This window comes from Entelurus aequoreus, linkage group LG10, assembly GCF_033978785.1.
Source record: "Entelurus aequoreus isolate RoL-2023_Sb linkage group LG10, RoL_Eaeq_v1.1, whole genome shotgun sequence".
In the NCBI taxonomy this organism is placed as follows: domain Eukaryota; kingdom Metazoa; phylum Chordata; class Actinopteri; order Syngnathiformes; family Syngnathidae; genus Entelurus; species Entelurus aequoreus.
Window position 1 is genome coordinate 44,770,931 of NC_084740.1, and position 20,068 is coordinate 44,790,998.

At 36.6% G+C, this 20,068-nt stretch overlaps 1 protein-coding gene across 8 annotated transcripts in view; it reads left to right on the plus strand.

Annotated features, from left to right (window-relative positions):
• The window catches only part of LOC133658679 (rho GTPase-activating protein 42), a 155,174-nt gene that overhangs the window by 119,559 nt on the left and 15,547 nt on the right, over positions 1 to 20,068 (plus strand). For 5 of the 8 annotated variants that reach the window (XM_062060960.1, XM_062060963.1, XM_062060962.1 and 2 more), the window contains 6 exons: positions 10,084 to 10,293; positions 10,353 to 10,458; positions 10,540 to 10,699; positions 12,429 to 12,570; positions 15,742 to 16,017; positions 16,081 to 16,219. In XM_062060960.1, the coding sequence (XP_061916944.1) occupies positions 10,084 to 10,293; positions 10,353 to 10,458; positions 10,540 to 10,699; positions 12,429 to 12,570; positions 15,742 to 16,017; positions 16,081 to 16,219 (1,033 nt within the window). The remainder of the gene's footprint in view (positions 1 to 10,083; positions 10,294 to 10,352; positions 10,459 to 10,539; positions 10,700 to 12,428; positions 12,571 to 15,741; positions 16,018 to 16,080; positions 16,220 to 20,068) is intronic. The other 3 variants (XM_062060964.1, XM_062060968.1, XM_062060965.1) reach the window with 2 other exon arrangements.

The window sequence follows — 20,068 nt, forward strand, 5'->3', positions numbered from 1 at the left end:
TATATATATATATATATATATACATATATATATATATATATATATATATATATATATATATATATATATATGTATATATATATCGGGGATTAATAAAGTATTTCTGATTCTGATTCTGATATAGTTGATATTACTATTATCAGTATACATTCATGTTTAGTTGAGTTCATAAGTTGACTATCCACACCTTTAAAAACATATGTTATATACACTTGTACATATGTTATATACACTTGTACATCTGTTATATACACTTGTACATATGTTATATACACTTGTATATATGTTATATACACTTGTACATATGTTATATACACTTGTACATATGTAATATACACTTGTACATATGTTATATACACTTGCACATATGTTATATACACTTCTACATATGTTATATACACTTGTACATATGTTATATTCACTTGTACATATGTTATATACACTTGTACATATGTTTTATACACTTGTACATATGTTATATACACTTGTACATATGTTATATACGCTTGTACATATGTTATATACACTTGTACATATGTTATATACACTTGTACATATGTTATATACACTTGTACATATGTTATATACACTTGTACATATGTTATATACACTTGTACATATGTTATATACACTTTTACATATGTAATATACACTTGTACATATGTTATATACACTTGTACATATGTTATATACACTTGTACATATGTTATATACACTTGTACATATGTAATATACACTTCTTCATATGTAATATACAGACAGGTGATGATGTTTCAGTGCCTGTCCAACCTTTGTACCCACCTCAGAAAACACCCCAAGTAGCACATTCATAAATACAGTAGTGTAGTAGACCTAAGTATTCATTAAGTACCACCATAATGACAACATTAAATACAGTAGTGTAGTAGACCTAAGTATTCATTAAGTACCACCATAATGACAACATTAAATACAGTAGTGTAGTAGACCTAAGTATTCATTAAGTACCACCATAATGACAACATTAAATACAGTAGTGTAGTAGACCTAAGTATTCATTAAGTACCACCATAATGACAACATTAAAATACAGTAGTGTAGTAGACCTAAGTATGCATCAAGTACCACTATAATGACAACATTAAAATACAGTAGTGTAGTAGACCTAAGTATTCATTAAGTACCACCATAATGACAACATTAAAATACAGTAGTGTAGTAGACCTAAGTATGCATCAAGTACCACCATAATGACAATATTAAAATACAGTAGGGTAGTAGACCTAAGTATGCATCAAGTACCACTATAATGACAACATTAAAATACAGTAGTGTAGTAGACCTAAGTATTCATTAAGTACCACCATAATGACAACATTAAATACAGTAGTGTAGTAGACCTAAGTATTCATTAAGTACCACTATAATGACAACATTAAAATACAGTAGTGTAGTAGACCTAAGTATTCATTAAGTACCACCATAATGACAACATTAAATACAGTAGTGTAGTAGACCTAAGTATTCATTAAGTACCACCATAATGACAACATTAAATACAGTAGTGTAGTAGACCTAAGTATTCATTAAGTACCACCATAATGACAACCTTAAATACAGTAGTGTAGTAGACCTAAGTATGCATCAAGTACCACCATAATGACAACATTAAATACAGTAGTGTAGTAGACCTAAGTATTCATTAAGTACCACCATAATGACAACATTAATATACAGTAGTGTAGTAGACCTAAGTATGCATCAAGTACCACTATAATGACAACATTAAATACAGTAGTGTAGTAGACCTAAGTATGCATCAAGTACCACCATAATGACAACATTAAAATACAGTAGTGTAGTAGACCTAAGTATGCATCAAGTACCACCATAATGACAACATTAAATACAGTAGTGTAGTAGACCTAAGTATTCATTAAGTACCACCATAATGACAACATTAAAATACAGTAGTGTAGTAGACCTAAGTATGCATCAAGTACCACCATAATGACAACATTAAATACAGTAGTGTAGTAGACCTAAGTATTCCTCAAGTACCACCATAATGACAACATTAAATACAGTAGTGTAGGAGACCTAAGTATGCATCAAGTACCACCATAATGACAACATTAAAATACAGTAGTGTAGTAGACCTAAGTATTCATCAAGTACCACCATAATGACAACATTAAATACAGTAGTGTAGTAGACCTAAGTATGCATCAAGTACCACCATAATGACAACATTAAATACAGTAGTGTGGTAGACCTAAGTATTCATTAAGTACCACCATAATGACAACATTAAAATACAGTAGTGTAGTAGACCTAAGTATGCATCAAGTACCACCATAATGACAACATTAAATACAGTAGTGTAGTAGACCTAAGTATTCATCAAGTACCACCATAATGACAACATTAAATACAGTAGTGTAGTAGACCTAAGTATTCCTCAAGTACCACCATAATGACAACATTAAATACAGTAGTGTAGGAGACCTAAGTATGCATCAAGTACCACCATAATGACAACATTAAAATACAGTAGTGTAGTAGACCTAAGTATTCATCAAGTACCACCATAATGACAACATTAAATACAGTAGTGTAGTAGACCTAAGTATGCATCAAGTACCACCATAATGACAACATTAAATACAGTAGTGTGGTAGACCTAAGTATTCATTAAGTACCACCATAATGACAACATTAAAATACAGTAGTGTAGTAGACCTAAGTATGCATCAAGTACCACCATAATGACAACATTAAATACAGTAGTGTAGTAGACCTAAGTATTCATCAAGTACCACCATAATGACAACATTAAATACAGTAGTGTAGTAGACCTAAGTATTCATCAAGTACCACCATAATGACAACATTAAATACAGTAGTGTAGTAGACCTAAGTATTCATCAAGTACCACCATAATGACAACATTAAAATACAGTAGTGTAGTAGACCTAAGTATTCATCAAGTACCACTATAATGACAACATTAAAATACAGTAGTGTAGTAGACCTAAGTATGCATCAAGTACCACTATAATGACAACATTAAATACAGTAGTGTAGTAGACCTAAGTATGCATCAAGTACCACCATAATGACAACATTAAAATACAGTAGTGTAGTAGACCTAAGTATGCATCAAGTACCACCATAATGACAACATTAAATACAGTAGTGTAGTAGACCTAAGTATTCATTAAGTACCACCATAATGACAACATTAAAATACAGTAGTGTAGTAGACCTAAGTATGCATCAAGTACCACCATAATGACAACATTAAATACAGTAGTGTAGTAGACCTAAGTATTCCTCAAGTACCACCATAATGACAACATTAAATACAGTAGTGTAGGAGACCTAAGTATGCATCAAGTACCACCATAATGACAACATTAAAATACAGTAGTGTAGTAGACCTAAGTATTCATCAAGTACCACCATAATGACAACATTAAATACAGTAGTGTAGTAGACCTAAGTATGCATCAAGTACCACCATAATGACAACATTAAATACAGTAGTGTGGTAGACCTAAGTATTCATTAAGTACCACCATAATGACAACATTAAAATACAGTAGTGTAGTAGACCTAAGTATGCATCAAGTACCACCATAATGACAACATTAAATACAGTAGTGTAGTAGACCTAAGTATTCATCAAGTACCACCATAATGACAACATTAAATACAGTAGTGTAGTAGACCTAAGTATTCATTAAGTACCACCATAATGACAACATTAAAATACAGTAGTGTAGTAGACCTAAGTATGCATCAAGTACCACCATAATGACAACATTAAATACAGTAGTGTAGTAGACCTAAGTATTCATCAAGTACCACCATAATGACAACATTAAATACAGTAGTGTAGTAGACCTAAGTATTCATCAAGTACCACCATAATGACAACATTAAATACAGTAGTGTAGTAGACCTAAGTATTCATCAAGTACCACCATAATGACAACATTAAAATACAGTAGTGTAGTAGACCTAAGTATTCATCAAGTACCACTATAATGACAACATTAAAATACAGTAGTGTAGTAGACCTAAGTATGCATCAAGTACCACTATAATGACAACATTAAATACAGTAGTGTAGTAGACCTATGTATGCATCAAGTACCACCATAATGACAACATTAAAATACAGTAGTGTAGTAGACCTAAGTATGCATCAAGTACCACCATAATGACAACATTAAATACAGTAGTGTAGTAGACCTAAGTATTCATTAAGTACCACCATAATGACAACATTAAAATACAGTAGTGTAGTAGACCTAAGTATGCATCAAGTACCACCATAATGACAACATTAAATACAGTAGTGTAGTAGACCTAAGTATTCCTCAAGTACCACCATAATGACAACATTAAATACAGTAGTGTAGGAGACCTAAGTATGCATCAAGTACCACCATAATGACAACATTAAAATACAGTAGTGTAGTAGACCTAAGTATTCATCAAGTACCACCATAATGACAACATTAAATACAGTAGTGTAGTAGACCTAAGTATGCATCAAGTACCACCATAATGACAACATTAAATACAGTAGTGTGGTAGACCTAAGTATTCATTAAGTACCACCATAATGACAACATTAAAATACAGTAGTGTAGTAGACCTAAGTATGCATCAAGTACCACCATAATGACAACATTAAATACAGTAGTGTAGTAGACCTAAGTATTCATCAAGTACCACCATAATGACAACATTAAATACAGTAGTGTAGTAGACCTAAGTATTCATCAAGTACCACCATAATGACAACATTAAATACAGTAGTGTAGTAGACCTAAGTATTCATCAAGTACCACCATAATGACAACATTAAAATACAGTAGTGTAGTAGACCTAAGTATTCATCAAGTACCACTATAATGACAACATTAAAATACAGTAGTGTAGTAGACCTAAGTATGCATCAAGTACCACCATAATGACAACATTAAATACAGTAGTGTAGTAGACCTAAGTATTCATTAAGTACCACCATAATGACAACATTAAATACAGTAGTGTAGTAGACCTAAGTATTCATTAAGTACCACCATAATGACAACATTAAATACAGTAGTGTAGTAGACCTAAGTATTCATTAAGTACCACCATAATGACAACATTAAAATACAGTAGTGTAGTAGACCTAAGTATGCATCAAGTACCACTATAATGACAACATTAAAATACAGTAGTGTAGTAGACCTAAGTATTCATTAAGTACCACCATAATGACAACATTAAAATACAGTAGTGTAGTAGACCTAAGTATGCATCAAGTACCACCATAATGACAATATTAAAATACAGTAGGGTAGTAGACCTAAGTATGCATCAAGTACCACTATAATGACAACATTAAAATACAGTAGTGTAGTAGACCTAAGTATTCATTAAGTACCACCATAATGACAACATTAAATACAGTAGTGTAGTAGACCTAAGTATTCATTAAGTACCACTATAATGACAACATTAAAATACAGTAGTGTAGTAGACCTAAGTATTCATTAAGTACCACCATAATGACAACATTAAATACAGTAGTGTAGTAGACCTAAGTATTCATTAAGTACCACCATAATGACAACATTAAATACAGTAGTGTAGTAGACCTAAGTATTCATTAAGTACCACCATAATGACAACCTTAAATACAGTAGTGTAGTAGACCTAAGTATGCATCAAGTACCACCATAATGACAACATTAAATACAGTAGTGTAGTAGACCTAAGTATTCATTAAGTACCACCATAATGACAACATTAATATACAGTAGTGTAGTAGACCTAAGTATGCATCAAGTACCACTATAATGACAACATTAAATACAGTAGTGTAGTAGACCTAAGTATGCATCAAGTACCACCATAATGACAACATTAAAATACAGTAGTGTAGTAGACCTAAGTATGCATCAAGTACCACCATAATGACAACATTAAATACAGTAGTGTAGTAGACCTAAGTATTCATTAAGTACCACCATAATGACAACATTAAAATACAGTAGTGTAGTAGACCTAAGTATGCATCAAGTACCACCATAATGACAACATTAAATACAGTAGTGTAGTAGACCTAAGTATTCCTCAAGTACCACCATAATGACAACATTAAATACAGTAGTGTAGGAGACCTAAGTATGCATCAAGTACCACCATAATGACAACATTAAAATACAGTAGTGTAGTAGACCTAAGTATTCATCAAGTACCACCATAATGACAACATTAAATACAGTAGTGTAGTAGACCTAAGTATGCATCAAGTACCACCATAATGACAACATTAAATACAGTAGTGTGGTAGACCTAAGTATTCATTAAGTACCACCATAATGACAACATTAAAATACAGTAGTGTAGTAGACCTAAGTATGCATCAAGTACCACCATAATGACAACATTAAATACAGTAGTGTAGTAGACCTAAGTATTCATCAAGTACCACCATAATGACAACATTAAATACAGTAGTGTAGTAGACCTAAGTATTCCTCAAGTACCACCATAATGACAACATTAAATACAGTAGTGTAGGAGACCTAAGTATGCATCAAGTACCACCATAATGACAACATTAAAATACAGTAGTGTAGTAGACCTAAGTATTCATCAAGTACCACCATAATGACAACATTAAATACAGTAGTGTAGTAGACCTAAGTATGCATCAAGTACCACCATAATGACAACATTAAATACAGTAGTGTGGTAGACCTAAGTATTCATTAAGTACCACCATAATGACAACATTAAAATACAGTAGTGTAGTAGACCTAAGTATGCATCAAGTACCACCATAATGACAACATTAAATACAGTAGTGTAGTAGACCTAAGTATTCATCAAGTACCACCATAATGACAACATTAAATACAGTAGTGTAGTAGACCTAAGTATTCATCAAGTACCACCATAATGACAACATTAAATACAGTAGTGTAGTAGACCTAAGTATTCATCAAGTACCACCATAATGACAACATTAAAATACAGTAGTGTAGTAGACCTAAGTATTCATCAAGTACCACTATAATGACAACATTAAAATACAGTAGTGTAGTAGACCTAAGTATGCATCAAGTACCACTATAATGACAACATTAAATACAGTAGTGTAGTAGACCTAAGTATGCATCAAGTACCACCATAATGACAACATTAAAATACAGTAGTGTAGTAGACCTAAGTATGCATCAAGTACCACCATAATGACAACATTAAATACAGTAGTGTAGTAGACCTAAGTATTCATTAAGTACCACCATAATGACAACATTAAAATACAGTAGTGTAGTAGACCTAAGTATGCATCAAGTACCACCATAATGACAACATTAAATACAGTAGTGTAGTAGACCTAAGTATTCCTCAAGTACCACCATAATGACAACATTAAATACAGTAGTGTAGGAGACCTAAGTATGCATCAAGTACCACCATAATGACAACATTAAAATACAGTAGTGTAGTAGACCTAAGTATTCATCAAGTACCACCATAATGACAACATTAAATACAGTAGTGTAGTAGACCTAAGTATGCATCAAGTACCACCATAATGACAACATTAAATACAGTAGTGTGGTAGACCTAAGTATTCATTAAGTACCACCATAATGACAACATTAAAATACAGTAGTGTAGTAGACCTAAGTATGCATCAAGTACCACCATAATGACAACATTAAATACAGTAGTGTAGTAGACCTAAGTATTCATCAAGTACCACCATAATGACAACATTAAATACAGTAGTGTAGTAGACCTAAGTATTCATTAAGTACCACCATAATGACAACATTAAAATACAGTAGTGTAGTAGACCTAAGTATGCATCAAGTACCACCATAATGACAACATTAAATACAGTAGTGTAGTAGACCTAAGTATTCATCAAGTACCACCATAATGACAACATTAAATACAGTAGTGTAGTAGACCTAAGTATTCATCAAGTACCACCATAATGACAACATTAAATACAGTAGTGTAGTAGACCTAAGTATTCATCAAGTACCACCATAATGACAACATTAAAATACAGTAGTGTAGTAGACCTAAGTATTCATCAAGTACCACTATAATGACAACATTAAAATACAGTAGTGTAGTAGACCTAAGTATGCATCAAGTACCACTATAATGACAACATTAAATACAGTAGTGTAGTAGACCTATGTATGCATCAAGTACCACCATAATGACAACATTAAAATACAGTAGTGTAGTAGACCTAAGTATGCATCAAGTACCACCATAATGACAACATTAAATACAGTAGTGTAGTAGACCTAAGTATTCATTAAGTACCACCATAATGACAACATTAAAATACAGTAGTGTAGTAGACCTAAGTATGCATCAAGTACCACCATAATGACAACATTAAATACAGTAGTGTAGTAGACCTAAGTATTCCTCAAGTACCACCATAATGACAACATTAAATACAGTAGTGTAGGAGACCTAAGTATGCATCAAGTACCACCATAATGACAACATTAAAATACAGTAGTGTAGTAGACCTAAGTATTCATCAAGTACCACCATAATGACAACATTAAATACAGTAGTGTAGTAGACCTAAGTATGCATCAAGTACCACCATAATGACAACATTAAATACAGTAGTGTGGTAGACCTAAGTATTCATTAAGTACCACCATAATGACAACATTAAAATACAGTAGTGTAGTAGACCTAAGTATGCATCAAGTACCACCATAATGACAACATTAAATACAGTAGTGTAGTAGACCTAAGTATTCATCAAGTACCACCATAATGACAACATTAAATACAGTAGTGTAGTAGACCTAAGTATTCATCAAGTACCACCATAATGACAACATTAAATACAGTAGTGTAGTAGACCTAAGTATTCATCAAGTACCACCATAATGACAACATTAAAATACAGTAGTGTAGTAGACCTAAGTATTCATCAAGTACCACTATAATGACAACATTAAAATACAGTAGTGTAGTAGACCTAAGTATGCATCAAGTACCACCATAATGACAACATTAAAATACAGTAGTATAGTAGACCTAAGTATGCATCAAGTACCACTATAATGACAACATTAAAATACAGGAACACAGTAGACTTAAGTATTCATTAACAACAAGGCAGAGGTTTTATTTCACAAGTTCATTATGTATCTTTGATACATTACATTTTGAACAGTAACACTGTGTTTGATTAATTCAAATACAAACAATGTACTTTAATCAAGTACCACTGTTTGATAAAGATTAGATGACAGAATGATGGATCGAGTCACATGATCATATATCTGCTGGCACTAAGAAGCATGTGAGGATGTCACATTGGGAGATCCCACTGAGATATCCCACTGAGAGATCCCACTGAGAGATCATATTGAGATATCCTACTGAGAGATCCCATTGAGAACTCCCATTGAGAGATCCCATTGACAGACACCTTTGGGAAATCCCACTGAGAGATCATATTGAGATATCCTACTGAGAGATCCCATTGAGAGATTCCATTGGGAGATCCCATTGAGAGATATCACCGAAAGATCATATTGAGATATCCCACTGAGGGATAATATTGAGATATCCCATTGGGAGATCCCACTGAGAGATCATCTTGAGAGATCATCTTGAGAGATCCCACTGAGAGATCATCTTGAGAGATCCCATTTGGAGATCCCACTGACAGATCTCAAAGAGAAATCACACTGGGAGATCCCACTGAGAGATTACACTGGGAGATTATATAGAGAGATCTCATTGGGAGATCCCGTTGAGAACTCCCATTAAGATATCTCACTGAGTTATCCCACTGAGAGATCCCATTGGGAGATCCCACTGATATATCATATGGAGAGATCCCACTGAGAGATCATATGGAGAGATCCCACTGGGAGATCCCATTGGGAGAGCCCACTGATATATCATATGGAGAGATCCCACTGGGAGATCCCACTGAGTTATCCCACTGAGAGATCATATGGAGAGATCCCACTGGGAGATCCCACTGAGAGATCCCACTGAGAGAAGATGTGTTTCCCAAAGCGTCTAAGGCTCCTATGGACATGGAGGTGGATGCTGAGACGTGGGACAACCAGACCATCACCAGTGGACTGAAGAACTATCTCAGGTCAGTGTTCCCTGGTCAGACCACCCTGCTGTGGCCATCAAGTCCTGGTCTTGTCCTGGTCTTCAGGTGTCTCTCTGAGCCGCTCATGACCTTCAAGCTGCACAAAGACTTCATCATGGCTGTCAGTAAGTTCCTGTGGCAACCTTTTCCTTGCTGACCTTCAACACGCAGCGTCTGCTTTCAGAGTCCGAGGACCAGAACTACCGAGTGTGTGCCGTCCATGCTTTGGTCCACCAGCTGCCCCAGAGGAACCAGGAGATGCTAGAGCTGCTCATCAAACATCTGCTGGTGTAAGTCAGACCTCAACTCTGCAGCTCTCCTCCACCTCAGCACAGAGTCTCCTCACACCAGGACTTGGTCTTCTACCACAGAGTCTCCTCACACCAGGACTCCAACATGATGACCGTGGCCAACCTGGCCGTGGTCTTCGGACCCACCCTCATGCGCTCCCAGGAGGAGACCGTGGCCGCCATGATCAACATCAAGTTCCAGAACATTGTGCTGGAAATCATGATTGACAACTTCAACAAAGTCAGACATTTGTCCATCAAATGAAGACATGCATTTCTTGTATGGGTGAATGGGTGTGGATGAATGGGTGGATGATTGGGTGTGGGTGAATGGGTGTGGATGATTGGGTGTGTGTGAATGTGTGTGATGATTGGGTGTGTGTGAATGTGGGTGTGAATGTGTATGGGTGAATGGGTGTGGATGATTGGGTGTGTGAGAATGTGTGTTGATGATTGGGTGTGTGTGAATGTGTGTGGATGATTGGGTGTGTGTGAATGTGGGTGTGAATGTGTATGGGTGAATGGGTGTGGATGATTGGGTGTGTGTGAATGTGTGTGGATGATTGGGTGTGTGTGAATGTGGGTGTGATTGTGTATGGGTGAATGGGTGTGGATGATTGGGTGTGTGAGAATGTGTGTGGATGATTGGGTGTGTGTGAATGTGTGTGGATGATTGGGTGTGTGTGAATGTGGGTGTGAATGTGTATGGGTGAATGTGTGTGGGTGAATGTGGGTGGGTGAATGTGTGTGGGTGAATGTGGGTGGGTGAATGTGTGTGGGTGAATGTGTGTGGATGATTGGGTGTGTGTGAATGTGGGTGTGAATGTGTGTGGATGATTGGGTATGTGTGAATGTGGGTGTGAATGTGTGTGGATGATTGTGTGTGTGTGAATGTGGGTGTGAATGTGTGTGGATGATTGGGTGTGTGTGAATGTGGGTGTAAATGTGTATGGGTGAATGTGTGTGGGTGAATGTGTGTGGGTGAATGTATGGGTGAATGTGGGTGTGAATGTGTATGGGTGAATTTGTGTGGGGTGAATGTGTGGATGGTGGGTGTTGTGAATGCGTTGTAGGTGGTGTGTGTGTGAATGTGTGGGGGTGAATGGGTGTGTGTGATGGTGTGGTTGTGTGTGTGGTGTGAATGGGTGTGGGTGAATGTGTGGGGGATGTGGGGGTGAATGTTTGGTGTTGGGTGGATTAGGTGGTGTGTGAATGGTGTGTGTTGTGAATGGTGTGTGGTGTAAGTGTGGTTGGGGGATGTGTGGGTGTGATTGTGTGGGTGAATGTGGGGTGTGTGTGTATGTTTGTGTGTGAATGTGTGTGTGTGAATGGGTGAATGTGGGTGTGAATGGTGTGTGGTGTGAATGTGTGTTTGTATGTTTGTGGGTGGTATGTATGTGTGTGAGTGGTGTGTTGTGGGATTGTGGGTTGTGTGAGTTGTGTGTGGGTGAATGTGTGTGTGTGTTGTGTGGGTGTATGTGGTGTGTTGTGTTGTTGGTGAATGTGTGTATGGTGAATGTGTGTGTGAATGGGTGTGGGTATGTGTTTGTATGGTGTGGGTTGAGTGTGTGTGTGAATGTGTGTGTGTGTGATGTGATGGTGGGTAATGGTGTGAGGTGATGTGTGTGTGTGTGTGTGATGGTGTGTGTGTGTGTGTGTGTGTGTGTGTGTGTGTGTGTGTGTGTGTGTGGGAGAATGTGTGTGTGTGACATGGGTAAATGTGTGTGGGTGAATGTGTGTGTGTGTGTGTGTGTGTGTTGTGGGTGATGTGTGTGTGTGTGTGGGTGAAGTGTGGGTGTGGGTGAATGAGTGGGTGATTGTGTATGGGTGTATTGGACTTAAATATATATTAATTGATTGTGTATTGGACTTAAATATAATTAATTGATTATTTATTGGACTTAAATATATATTATATAAATTGATTGTGTATTGGAATTGTCTAATTGTTCCTCTGGTTTGCTCCCAAGATCTTCCATCAACCTCCGGACCCCAACGTTCCTCTGTCACAACCTCACAGGTGTCGTAGAAGCAGAGCCACTTGTGTGACCAGTGGCCCCCGGATGGCCCCCGACATGTACACACCCACACTGGGTCTGGTCCACTCAGAGGGTGAGTAGTCAGCCATGTTTGACTTGTTAACTTCAGCCGCATGTTGTCAGTGGCTATCATCTATGGTGTCCCCCAGGGGTCACTTGTTGGACCCCTTATCGTCTGTGGTGTCCCCCAGGGGTCACTTGTTGGACCCCTTATCATCTGTGGTGTCCCCCAGGGGTCACTTGTTGGACCCCTTATCGTCTGTGGTGCCCCCCAGGGTCACTTGTTGGACCCCTTATCATCTGTGGTGTCCCCAATGGTCACTTGTTGGACCCCCTCACCCGAGGGGTCCCTTGTTGGACCCCTTATCATCTGTGGTGTCCCCCAGGGGTCACTTTTTGGACCCCTTATCATATGTGGTGTCCCCCAGGGTCACTTGTTGGACCCCTTATCATCTGTGGTGTCCCCCAGGGTCACTTGTTGGACCCCTTTTCACCTGTGGTGTCCCCCAGGGTCACCTGTTGGACCTCTTATCATCTGTGGTGACCCCCAGGAGTCACTTGTTGGACCCCTTATCATCTGTGGTGTCCCCAATGGTCACTTGTTGGAACCCCTTACCCCAGGGGTCACTTGTTGGACCCCTTATCATCTGTGGTGTCCCCCAGGGTCACTTGTTGGACCCCTTATCATCTGTGGTGTCCCCAATGGTCACTTGTTGGACCCCTTATCATCTGTGGTGACCCCCAGGAGTCACTTGTTGGACCCCTTATCACCTGTGGTGTCCCCCAGGGGTCACTTGTTGGACCTCTTATCATCTGTGGTGACCCCCAGGAGTCACTTGTTGGACCTCTTATCATCTGTGGTGCCCCCCAGGGTCACTTGTTGGACCCCTTATCATCTGTGGTGTCCCCAATGGTCACTTGTTGGACCCCTTATCATCTGTGGTGACCCCCAGGAGTCACTTGTTGGACCCCTTATCATCTCTGGTGTCCCCCAGGGTCACTTGTTGGACCCCTTATCACCTGTGGTGTCCCCCAGGGGTCACTTTTTGGACCTCTTATCATCTGTGGTGTCCCCCAGGGGTCACTTGTTGGACCCCTTATCATCTGTGGTGTCCCCTAGGGTCACTTGTTGGACCCCTTATCATCTGTGGTGTCCCCAATGGTCACTTGTTGTACCCCTTATCATCTGTGGTGACCCCCAGGAGTCACTTGTTGGACCCCTTATCACCTGTGGTGTCCCCCAGGGGTCACTTGTTGGACCTCTTATCATCTGTGGTGACCCCCAGGAGTCACTTGTTGGACCTCTTATCATCTGTGGTGCCCCCCAGGGTCACTTGTTGGACCCCTTATCATCTGTGGTGTCCCCAATGGTCACTTGTTGGAACCCCTTACCCCAAGGGTCACTTGTTGGACCTCTTATCATCTGTGGTGCCCCCCAGAGTCACTTGTTGGACCCCTTATCATCTGTGGTGTCCCCAATGGTCACTTGTTGGAACCCCTTACCCCAGGGGTCACTTGTTGGACCCCTTATCGTCTGTGGTGTCCCCCAGGGTCACTTGTTGGACCTCTTCTGTGCTGCGTTTGGTCAGAAGTCTTTGTTGTAATCCTGAAAACTAAACATTACTAGTGTTAATATTTGGATATTATTGTGTGTATTTCTTTAACAGTACGACTGTTATATTTGGATATTATTGTGTGTATTTCTTTAGAAGTACTACTGTTATGTTTGGATATTATTATGTGTGTTTCTTTAGAAGTACTACTGTTATATTTGGATATTATTGTGTGTATTTCTTTAGAAGTACTACTGTTATGTTTGGATATTATTATGTGTATTTCTTTAGAAGTACTACTGTTATATTTGGATATTTTCTGTGTGTATTTCTTTAGAAGTACTACTGTTATATTTGGATATTATTGTGTGTATTTCTTTAGAAGTACTAGTGTTATGTTTGGATTTTATTGTGTGTATTTCTTTAGTAGTACTAGTGTTATGTTTGGATTTTATTGTGTGTATTTCTTTAGAAGTACTAGTGTTATGTTTGGATTTTATTGTGTGTATTTCTTTATAAGTACTAGTGTTGTATTTTGATATTACTGTGAGTATTTCTTTAAAGTACTAGTTATATTTGGTTAATATTAGATGTATTTTTTTAAAAGTACTAGTGTTATATTTGGATATTATTGTGTGTATTTCTTTAGAAGTACTAGTGTTATATTTGGATATTATTGTGTGTATTTCTTTAGAAGTACTAGTGTTATATTTGGATATTATTGTGTGTATTTCTTTAGAAGTACTAGTGTTATATTTGGATATTATTGTGTGTATTTCTTTAGAAGTACTAGTGTTATATTTGGATATTATTGTGTGTATTTCTTTAGAAGTACTAGTGTTATATTTGGTTAATATTAGATGTATTTTTTTAAAGTACTAGTGTTATATTTGGATATTATTGTGTGTATTTCTTTAGAAGTACTAGTGTTATATTTGGATATTATTGTGTGTATTTCTTTAGAAGTTCTAGTGTTATATTTGGATATAATTGTGTGTATTTCTTTAAAAGTACTAGTGTTATATCTGGATATAATTGTGTGTATTTCTTTAAAAGTACTAGTGTTATATTTGGATATAATTGTGTGTATTTCTTTAGAAGTACTAGTGTTATATTTGGATATAATTGTGTGTATTTCTTTAGAAGTACTAGTGTTATATTTGGATATTATTGTGTGTATTTCTTTAGAAGTACTAGTGTTATATCTGGATATAATTGTGTGTATTTCTTTAAAAGTACTAGTGTTATATCTGGATATAATTGTGTGTATTTCTTTAAAAGTACTAGTGTTATATTTGGATATAATTGTGTGTATTTCTTTAGAAGTACTAGTGTTATATTTGGATATAATTGTGTGTATTTCTTTAGAAGTACTAGTGTTATATTTGGATATAATTGTGTGTATTTCTTTAGAAGTACTAGTGTTATATTTGGATATTATTGTGTGTATTTCTTTAGAAGTACTAGTGTTATATTTGGATATAATTGTGTGTATTTCTTTAGAAGTACTAGTGTTATATTTGGATATAATTGTGTGTATTTCTTTAGAAGTACTAGTGTTATATTTGGATATAATTGTGTGTATTTCTTTAGAAGTACTAGTGTTATATTTGGATATAATTGTGTGTTTTTCTTTAGAAGTATTTATCCATGTGTCAACTGTGACTCTCTGCTGCCCCCTTGTGGTCCAGGTGATAACTGCATCACCCCACTAGTCACCATGGAGTCGTGGTCCTCACACTCCTCAGAACATGGCTTCTCCTCCAAGATGGACACTGAGTCCTGCACTCAGGTAAAGAACTTGCTGCCGTCACGCTCCGAATCCAGCGCCATGGAGGCGGGGCCAATAGACACAGGGTCAGAGGTCACCGTTGGCGTGTCTTGTGTCGGTGCTAAGCCCCCAAAGGCCACGTACCACCATGCTGATGGACCACCTGACCTCCTCACATCTCTGCAGGGGTCTGAAGGTAAACACCTGGATGGAGGTCCTCACACTCCTTCTTGCTAAATGTATTTGACTCACCATCAAGGCCACGGGAGCTGCTCAGGGTCTTTCAAACATCTCTCACTCGTCCACACCATCAAACCCACTGAGCACCCGCCCAAGATGGAGGTTCCACAAAGAGGCGGAGCTTCGGCCAGCAACGCATACCATAGACCAGGCTCAATGTAAGTAAATCAAGTTTTATGTCTGTATATTCATGTATGTATGTATGTGTACGTGTATGTATATGTGTGTATTTTAATGTATATATATGTGTGTATGTATATATGTGTGTATGTATGTATGTACACTATATTGCCAAAAGTATTTGGCCACCTGCATATGAACGTGAAGTGCCATCCCATTCCTAACCCATAGGGTTCAATATGACCTTTTGCAGCTATTACAGCTTCAACTCTTCTGGCAAGGCTGTCCACAAGGTTGCAGAGTGTGTTTATTGGAATTTTCCACCATTCTTCCAAAAAAAGCACATTGGTGAGGTCACACACTGATGTTGGTGGAGAAGGCCTGGCTCTCAGACACCGTTCTAATTCATCCCAAAGGTGTTCTATGGGGTTGAGGTCAGGACTCTGTGCAGGCCAGTCAAGTTCATCCACACCAGACTCTGTCATCCATGTCTTTATGGACCTTGCTTTGTGCACTGGTGCACAGTCATGTTGGAAGAGGAAGGGGCCCGCTTCAAACTGTTCCCACAAGGTTGGGAGCATGGAATTGTCCAAAATGTTTTGGTATCCTGGAGCATTCAAAGTTCCTTTCACTGGAACTAAGGGGCCAAGCCCAACTCCTGAAAAACAACCCCAAACCATAATTCCTCCACTGACCCCTCTCTGTCACTTTACGTGGCCTACCACTTGGTGGCTGAGTTGCTGTTGTTCCCGAACTCTTCACTTTTCTTATAATAAAGTCGACAGTTGACTTTGGAATATTTAGGAGCATCCTATGACAGTTCCACGCTGGAAATCACTGAAAGCGGCCCATTCTTTCACAAATGTTTGTAGATCCTGCCCACCCACTCCACCTGACAATTAAGGGACATACTCCTTCAGCCTCCTTCCTTTCTATTTCCTGCTGGATCTACTCTCTATTTTATGCTGCTGCTGTCACATATACTGTAATATTGTACATGGTCATTGGTATATATGTTATAGACATAATATAATATATATGTGTATATAATATACTGTACACATATTATGTATATATATTCGTATATATGTTAGATTTTTATATCGCTATATTAGTCTATTTATACCTGCATTGTCCTTTCCATCCTTACACTTTCCATCATTGTAACTGAGCTACTGTGTTGAATAATTTCCCTTGTGGATCATTAAAGTTAGTCTAAGTCTAAGTCTAAACAGCTTCCATGCCTAAGTGCCTGATTTGATACACCTGTGGCCGGGCCAAGTGATCAGGACACCTGATTCTTATCATTTGGATGAGTGGCCAAACACTTCTGGCAATATAGTGTATGTCTATGTATGTATGTGTGTATGTATGTTAATATCTATATATGTATATATTTATACATGTATTTAAGTGTATATATATATATATATATATATATATATATATATATATATATATATATATATATATATATATATATATATATATATATACAGTGGGGCAAAAAAGTATTTAGTCAGCCACCCATTGACAATCAATGGGTGGCTGACTAAATACTTTTTTCCCCCACTGTATATGTGTGTGTGTGTGTGTGTGTGTGTGTGTGTGTGTGTGTGTGTGTGTGTGTGTGTGTGTGTGTGTGTGTGTGTGTGTGTGTGTGTGTGTGTGTGTGTGTGTGTGTGTGTGTGTGTGTGTGTGTGTGTATATGTATGTATGTATGTATGTATGTATGTATGCATGTATGTATGTATGTATGTATATACATATATATATATATATATATATATACATATATATATATGTGTGTGTGTATATATATGTATATATATATGTGTGTGTGTATATATGTATATATATATATATGTGTGTGTGTATGTATATATATATGTGTATATACCTGTATATATATGTATATTTTTGCTGTATATATACACATATATATATATGTATATATATATACATATATATATATATATGTTATATATATATATATATATATATATATATATATATATATATATATATATATATATATATATATATATATATATATATATATATATATATATATATATATATATATATACTGTATGTATATATATATATATATATATATATATATATATATATATATATATATATATATATATATATATATATATATATATATATATATATATATATATATGTCTTAATTAGATTATCCAAAAAATAGTGCTCGATACCGTGGTAGAGCGTAATATGTATGTGTGGGAAAAAATCACAAGACTATTTCATCTCTACAGGTCTGTTTCATGAGGGGTTTTCCTCAATCCTGAGGATTGAGGAAAACCCCTCATGAAACAGACCTGTAGAGATGAAATAGACTTGTGATTTTTTCCCACACATATGTATATATATATATATATATATATATATATATATATATATATATATATATATATATATATATATATATATATATATATATATATATATATATATATGTATGTATATGCATGAGTTTATTTTCATTACATGAATGTGTGTATATATGTATGTATGGACAAATATGTATCTATATGTATACTGTATATGTAAGATTATGTGTATATGTATGTATATATGTATGTATGTATACATGTATATATCTGTATGTACAAACCCCGTTTCCATATGAGTTGGGAAATGGTGTTAGATGTAAATATAAACGGAATACAATGATTTGCAAATCATTTTCAAGCCATATTCAGTTGAATATGCTACAAAGACAACATATTTGATGTTCAAACTCATAAACTTTATTTTTTTTTGCAAATAATTAACTTATAATTTCATGGCTGCAACTCGTGCCAAAGTAGTTGGGAAAGGGCATGTTCACCACTGTGTTACATGGCCTTTCCTTTTAACAACACTCAGTAAAGGTTTGGGAACTGAGGAGACACATTTTTGAAGCTTCTCAGGTGTGATTGTGTGTGGCTGAATCAACAAATAAAATAAAAATGTCTTACATTTTGATCTAGTATGTTTTGTCATGTAGTCTGTGATATTTCTACCTGATATAATAAATAAAATACAAATGTCTTACATTATTATGTAATATGATTTGTCATGTAGTCTGTGATATTTCTACCTGATATAATAAATAAAATACAAATGTCTTACATTGTTATGTAATATGATTTGTCATGTAGTCTGTGATATTTCTACTTGATATAATACATCAGTTGAGGAATATGGAAGATGTATATTTTCATCTTGTAATTGGTAGTGTCAATGAGAGTAAGTTGAGCAGCCTGAAGAGGACATGTTCTTCAAAGAGAAGGTTCACATGTTCCAACATGGTCATGCAGAAATATGAATATTCATATTTTCATCAATCAAGTGGAAATAAAGTTAGCTGGGATTTGATTTCTTCTTTCTGCTGACCTCAGGTTGGTGTGACCTGGCAGCACATCCTCCTTATCCTCTTCTCCTTCCTTATCTCTTCCTCCTTCTTATCCTCCTCCTCTTCTTCTCCCCCGCGACTCAGAGGTCGAGGTGCCTGCAGGGTGGAGTGCGTGCGTGCGTGCTCGTAATAACGCATGTCATGTAGAAGCAGCTCATGAAAGTTCTCCTTCTGTCGCTCCACTTCTGGACAAACAATCCACAATGTTGGTGCCAGGATGAAGACTTGATCTTCTCTCTACTACACCACCTTCTAGGACCTTCTAGGCCCTCCTATGACCATCCTAGGCCCTTCTAGGACCTTCTAGTACACCACCTTACCTTCTAGTATCTTCTAGTACACAACCTTCTAGGACCTTTTAGTAACTTCTAAAACCTCCTAGGACCCTCTAGACTTCCTAGGACCTTCTAGGACATTGTAGACCTTCTGTCACAATGCTCCTTCCGTACTCGATATA